Source organism: Akebia trifoliata, chromosome 6, assembly GCF_017979445.1.
Source record: "Akebia trifoliata isolate Shusen 1 chromosome 6, ASM1797944v1, whole genome shotgun sequence".
Lineage (NCBI taxonomy): Eukaryota > Viridiplantae > Streptophyta > Magnoliopsida > Ranunculales > Lardizabalaceae > Akebia > Akebia trifoliata.
Window position 1 is genome coordinate 6,835,610 of NC_141380.1, and position 7,491 is coordinate 6,843,100.

General features: G+C 32.9%; 1 protein-coding gene across 1 annotated transcript; it reads left to right on the plus strand.

Moving 5' to 3' along the window:
- Nucleotides 1–3,946: 3,946 nt before the first annotated feature.
- LOC147399960 (uncharacterized) lies at nucleotides 3,947–5,477 on the plus strand. Its single transcript, XM_086445538.1, has 2 exons — nucleotides 3,947–4,274; nucleotides 4,430–5,477. Exon 2 carries the CDS (start codon nucleotides 4,436–4,438, stop codon nucleotides 5,366–5,368), a length of 933 nt encoding a protein of 310 aa, XP_086301664.1. The 5' UTR covers nucleotides 3,947–4,274; nucleotides 4,430–4,435; the 3' UTR covers nucleotides 5,369–5,477.
- The last annotated feature ends 2,014 nt before the right edge of the window (nucleotides 5,478–7,491 follow it).

Sequence of the window (7,491 nt, forward strand, 5' to 3'; positions counted from 1 at the left end):
CTTCACTTATGTGGCCTAACCTCTGATACCATAACCGTATCGAACAAACATCATTTTCTCCCCCTTTCCCATGTTTATATTTCCCATCATTATTTCTCCAACTAATTTGTATAAGTTGCCAAACTGTACACCCTTGATGACAACCATTACTTCTTTGGAGATCTTGAGAACTTCACCTTGCCCGATAAATTTGTAGCCACCCGAATCTAATTCGGAAAGAGAAATCAAACTCTTATTTAATTTCGACACATATCTAACACCTCTAAGTGTTTTTACCATCCCATCAAATATTCTAAATCTTACCCTGACAACTCCAATTATTTTGCTAGTTGAGTTGTTTCCCATCAAAATCAAACCACCTTTACATGGTTCATATGAACTAAACAAGACCGATAAGGGTACATGTGATGAGTAACACTACTATCAAGAATCCAATTTTGTTGGAACATGAGATTGTCTCGAGTCATGAATAATTGATGTAGACTCCTCAACTTAATTAGCTTATTTCTTTTTTTTGACATTTTGCTTCTCGTTACCCATATTTTGTTGGAACTTGAATCTTTACCCAATTTTTTTTTTTGAACAATCCCTTTTTATATGTATTATTTTACCACAATACCAACAATATTCCTTGTCAAAATGACCTTTAAATCTTGATTGATGCTTGACTTTACTTCTTGACATGTGAGCTCCATATACGGGTCTCCCGAGCTTCTCAAGGATGCCTTCCTTTGAAGTTTATCGGTAAGTGATGCACTACACACCGCATTTAAGTTAAGAACATTTTCTTTGGTGCAACTCAAAGTAATGACCAAATTATCATAAAACTCTAGGAATGTACAAAACAAAATCACCGCCTTATCCTCTGTTTCCATCCTCACACTAATGCTTTCATGTTGACAAATAATGTTATTAAACTCATTTAGGTACTCTGAGATCTTTGTGTCTTCCTCAATTCTCATGGAATACAATTTTCTCTTCAAGAAAATTCAATTAGTTAGTGACTTAGTTTAATACAAACATTCTAACTTCACCAATAAGTCTTTTGCCCTTGTTGAATTAACAAGTCATGGATATTTATTTTTCACAATTCAAAATCATTTTCCCATCAAAATTGTCTATCTCAAATCGAATGCTTGTCATCTTTCTTGTAAAAACTCTTATAAGCAATTTATTAAACATTTTGCATGTGGCTAGATCTCAAGCCACACATGAAAACCCAATTATTAAAATTAATCCCTTCTAAAATCAAAGTAATCAATTCTAACAATCAAATCCTAAGAATGTGTTGCAAAGCAAATGCAAAAAACAATAAAGAAAGTAGAGAAATAAATACAACCACAATACAAGATATACGTGGTTCATCCATAATGGAGTTACATCCACAAGCAAGCTGACAAGTAGAAATCCATTACTCAATGAAGAAATTACAAGTATGATGATTTATACTTACCTTCAACTTTTCAATGAAACCCATCAAATCTTTACACCCAACTCTAATAAGAATCCAAATAAAAAAAATCAATCTCACTCCTATTGTCATAAGCCTTTGACTACAATTGAAGATCACCCTCAAGAACCTTGAGCATTTAAATTTTACAAGAGAAGATAAATACATACATAGAGACTCAATGCTTTCTCACACTCTCTAACAAAGAAAAACCCTATTTTTGATAAATCCCTTTTGTGAATAATTACCATCTAAGAACTCCTTTTATTTTTCATAAACTAATGAAATGACATTACCCAAAATACGTTTAGAAAAAACCCATTAACCTTAAGAAACAAAAGAATGGTGATTTTATATCACCAAACCCAATAAATCCAATGATCAAAGCATGACCAATTTCATTTAAAAAAAAAGATGACATCCATATAATTTTAAGTGCAAAATGCACCTCAAAAGTGGCTTAAGTATATTAGTTTTTATGAAAGTGCTAATTTTTTAGGTAGGTTAAAGGCAATGAGTGTTAATATCACTACTTGGATTCAAACTCGTTTGCAATCACTAATTATTGAAAACTAGTCTTGCATAGTAAGCAAAATAAAAAAAAGGTTTAAGTCTTTATAGAAACAAAAAATTAATCTTCAAAAAAATTATTTTGAAAAATACACATTTATTTAAATATATCAAAGATATATGACTCTCATCCATATTTTTTTAACTTGTTTTGATGTATCGTCCATGAAGGAGACCAAGTCATCTTGGATGAGTTTTTCGATAAATTTGAGTTGTCTTGTTCAATTATGAGACAAACAAACCATGATTTTAAATCTTATCCAATACGTGTCTATTCGTCTTGTTCGTGGACGATACTGAGATGTATCGGATGAGTCATTTCAGTCTAGGCCGAGATTTAAAACCATGCTCTCATCTGTTGCTTTTGAAGTAAAAAATTTGCATTTAACTCAATTTTTCTCTTCAAAAAAGTATAAAATATTGAACTTAAAATCTCAAATGAATGAAATAAATATCATTAAAAAGAAAGATATTAAATAGTTTAACAACGTTGCATAAATAAAACACTGTTTTAAAACTCAAAAAGACTCGGTCGACTTCAAATTGGGTCGTGTCAAGTTGACAATTGAGGAATCAGTTAGTAAAATAAAAAACATATTAAATCTATAAATCTTTGACCAAAAAAATGTTTTTAATATTTTAAAATAATGTTTAAATCTTTTATTTTCCATAAAATACTATATACTGTTATATAATTTGGTCGAGTTAACCTGATGATTTGCCACAAGTTGACTCAACAAATTGGTTCCATCAAGATTCGTCCGATTCACCTTGATATCCAATCAAGCCAAGATGTAGTTCAAGTCGATTTAATGAGTTTTAAAACAATGGTTTAACCTTAGAAGGTAAGAAAATTAATATTTCAATTAATATACTATTTGGAAAATCAAACCTTGAAACTATTGTACTGATTTCGTTAATTTTTCTATTTTTACTTGGAGAGCTTCTATTGCCACACCAACGTTTACTAATGGCACCGCAAGATGTGTGCTACTAACCCTTTCGTGATTTACATGTGAATTGGGGGCCATTGGCAAAAGTTGGTGTGCGTGTGGCAAAATAATATCTCTTTTTACCTTTTGCGTATTTTTCTGCATTGCGTACGTTCAAAGCAGTTATGTAGATAAGGTAGCTGTCCTCAAAATAAGAACTTGTAGGGGCATGAGTGGGTATAACAGAACACTGGAGGGCAAATTCCCTAATATTTCTGTGCCCGTGTGAACTTCCCTCGAAGAATACGACCCTTCACCGCGCTCGTTGATTGTAGAGTCACAAGGGTGATTTAGATAGACAATTATGTTTTAGTAAATATATGAGATACCCCTAATTAATGAAAATTGATCTAAAAGCCCTCATATTCAGCCTCTAATAAAATTTTGGATTTTTATTTTTAAAATCAGTCGTCTTTTGACTGTGTGGATAGAAAAATCAAGGGTTTTCTATAAGGGCTTAAGTCAAAGTTGAAGGCGGTGGATTGAAGATAAGATTTAAAGAAAAAAAAAGATTTTTTTATTAAAGATTGAAGGCAATGGCACTTAGGTCATTTTATTAATTTATTTGGAGAGACCAAGGTTAAGACTATGTTTGATAATATTTTAAAATATGAAGTCTAGAAATTATAAATCAGACTTTAGAATTTTCATTTAACGTCTCTTATTGTTGGTTTAAAAGTTCAAAATTTTGAAATCTAAAATGAAACTTACAGAAATAAAATTTTTGAAGTCTGATGAATTTTAAAAGTGGCCCATCTTCATTCAAATTTCATAAGTGTTACCAAACACATACAAAAATGTATGCCACTATTTTGAAAACATAAGGGTATCTCAAATATTCATCAAGACATGGAGGGGGTATCTTTAAATGACCTTTATCTTAATAATAAGATAAAAGGATGAGATTTTTCAGAAGTTTTACCTTTTTACAGGATTTCTATTCTGGGCTGTATATGTTTTGGACCAAAAGATCAGATTTTAGCAGTTATGTCAAAATGAAGGGTTTTTCCTAACATGGGTTCGTGCCATAGCTAGGATGCTGGAGCAATTAATCATAACTTGTGTTTTTTTAATGTGATTTCAGATTACAAGATTGGATCTTTGGTCATTTTAGCAGCTTTTTAGTTTTGGGTTTTGTGATTTTCCAGGCAAAGTAGAGATCTATAGTAGCTTTTAAGGAAGATGAGGGTTTTGGGTTATATGAGTTCCATTTAAAGCTTAAAGGTGATGGTGTGGGTGTTGGGTTTGTTTTAATTTCTTGGGTAGGTGAGATTTTTCAGAAGTTCTATTTTTTTTTTGGGTGAATTTTGCTTGAAGTGTGAGGTTTTACACTGATTCTGTGATGAGATATTTCAGATAAAGTTGAGATTTTTAAGTACCCTTTCTTGAATTAATCTCTTTGGGATTTGATTTACAGAGACAGATGAGATCGTTGAGCAGTTTAGGAATTGGTTTAAGCTTGGTTTTTGGTTGTCTCTTCTTGGCTCTTGTAGCAGAGCTATACTACTTATTATGGTGGAAGAAGAGAATCACCAACAGAGACATTGAAGATGATTACAGCAGCTCTGCAAGAGAGCTCTTTTATCTATTCTGCTGGAAGAAACCATCTTCTTTGAGTTCCACAGCTCTAAACCCTCAAGAACTCTGCAACTCTGTGAGAATGACAGATACCCATGGTCATGAACCAGAAACCCAACTTCACTTGCATTCAAACTCAAGCAAGGATTTTCTTCTAAAACCCTTTGGAGATGATGGTGTGGAAGCAGAACTCATGAGGATGCACAATCTCTCAGGCCCACCAAGATTTCTCTTCACCATTAAAGAGGAAACAAAGGAGGATTTAGAGTCTGATGATGGCAAGTCTAGAGGTAATAAAAGCAGAAAAGGGTCTAGAAGTAGAAGCTTAAGTGATCTTATTCTTACAGTGGAGACCCCATTTTTAACTCCTTTATCTTCTCCACCATTCTTCACTCCTCCTCATACCCTTATGGAAAGTTACTACCAAAGTGGATTCAACCCTCTCTTTGAATCATCTACTGATGCAGAGATAAACAAGATTAGGTCCTCACCTCCTCCAACATTCAAGTTCTTGAAGGATGCAGAAGAGAAGCTTTATAAAAGAAAATTGCTGGAAGAAACTGAGGAAAAGGTCCAAAACACTTCTAGGTCTGCTGATACAAATGAGGAAGATGGGTCTTTTATCACAATCATTGTGGGTAAGAACAAAGAGAGAGACTTTCATCACCATCACCATCACCACACACCTAATCATCATTCAACTTCATCACAGGTACTCCCATTATCTTCTTCTCCTTCAAAAATCAGAACTCCTAACAAGAAACCCATGTTGCATTAGAGATCCAAAGATTGATTTGAAATGGGTTTATTGTACTTCCATTAATCTTCTATGTTTAATAGTTCTATGTGTGAATTTGGTAGAAATTTTATTTTACTTCTTTTTTCAATCATTTTTTTTTAGACATGTTTGCATCCTTGGTTAATTTACAATACCTATTTGTGTCAAAATGTAAATTACCTTGAAATTTCAAGGTAAGAAACAATATCTGCTACCTTGATGTTGAGATGTGGTTTGGGTGCAAGTGGAAGACTTGTGAGGTGGGGTTAGTATATGTTTTTGCTATCTCCATGTCTCTGAATTGTTGTCTGAAAAACCTTTAATCATTGACATGGGTGGACAGTCTTGCTGTTGCTTCCTTGTCAAAAGGGCTGGACAAGGCAGGCACTCTAGTTCTTTCTTTAAGACCATACTTTTTCCCCTTTTTTCTATTCTTTCCCATTTAATTATCTACTTAAGTAAACTAATGATATAACCATGACCCTTTGTCTGATCATCAAATATTCTATGCTTCAAAATTGATCTTAACCCTTGGATCATTACCATCCAAAGGTCTATTAAAAAAACCCTAAGTTTAGATTCCCCTATAAAGTTATAATGATCAGTGTGATGGGTATGGCCGGCCGGGGCTTATTGACCCACTAACCTGGCCTAAACCACAGTGACAAAAATCTGCGATTTTTTTTTGTTGTTGAAAAAGTCTGTGATTAAATCATGATTTTAATAGTTATTGATTGAATCACTTAATAATAGTGATTTAATCTTGATTTTTTTTTAAAAATCATGAATTATTTTTTAAAGTATTTCGTTATTTAATATATAAAATACATTTTTATACTTAAAATAATTAGTTTTTACTTTTTAATCAATCTTTTGTTTTCCCGACTTTTACCGATTTTTCCCAAAGTTTTCTCTTACCGAATTATTTCACAACCTCGACTTTGTCACTATGGGCCTAACCAATCTAGGAAACATGAGAGCTAGGGCCTTGAAAAGTTGAACCCACAAAGTAGGGTCAGTTTTATGATTCTCAAGCCCATGAAATCCAGGCTCGGTTATAGATATGAGTTAGTCGATATTACACCTTATCTTATTCTCTAGCATTAGAAAATAAATGTACTATGAATTGTCTAAATCTTGAAGATCATCTTCTCAAAATTTCAATTCACATGGAGCCAGGATTTTGCTCACGTGGGGGTGGCAAAGAGTAGAAAATTTTTTGTGAGGACAATTAAGAGTGAAGAAAAAAAGTAGTGGGGGCAATAGTGATAGATTTTTTAATCCGCCGCTAAAATCTATCGCAATAGCACATTAATTCATAGAATTTGAAAACTCTTGTGGGGGCAAGTACCCCTCACTCTAAATCCACCCTTGAATCATGGGTAAAATCAGGATTTTTTTGTAGTTGGGGCAAACTATGATTAGTTGTGTAGTTGAAGAACTTGAAGATGAATGGTTTTAAGGAGAAATTTAGAAGTTTTTTATTAAAAGTTGAAGAAAAGAATATTTAGGTCATTTTCAATTAGTATATGAGAAGGTCCGGTCGAGAGAGAGGGAGGGGGGTAAAATTGGAGGGAAGTGAGGGTGTGAGGGCAAATAGGGCTCTAGGTGAGAGAGTGGGACAAATGAGACACGTAATTAGTTGAAAATATAGGGGTGTCTCAAAGTTCTGTGGGGGCAATTATCCCCACCAACTCTTTACTAACTCCGCCCTTTGACGTGGTGACATTGTAATGAAGTTGAAAAATATGAATTAGTTCACTTAATTTCTAATTTAGCTTATTTTTTTCCTTGACATAATAATTTAAGAATGATGATTTCTTTAAAAATGATTCTTATTGTGAAAATGACACAACAACATAAAGTAAAGTAAATTGGTCCAACCATGAATATTACAAGTTGAAGTAAAAAGAAAAAGATATTAATCACTTTTATGATGCTTGAACTTGGACTTGTCCCATCACCTTCCAGGGCATGGTTTGTTCACACTATAGTCACAAAATTCTCCTTTTTTTTTCCCCCAAAAATTCATAAAATTATCTGAATAAGAGACAAAATTAATGAATTAATCTACAACTTATTGATTAATTACAGAATTTCATAATATTTTAACCCTTCACTCT

Bases quoted from the DNA above. Each gene is read 5' to 3' on its own strand.
- LOC147399960 (XM_086445538.1), top strand. From the start codon at position 4,436: ATGAGATCGTTGAGCAGTTTAGGAATTGGTTTAAGCTTGGTTTTTGGT.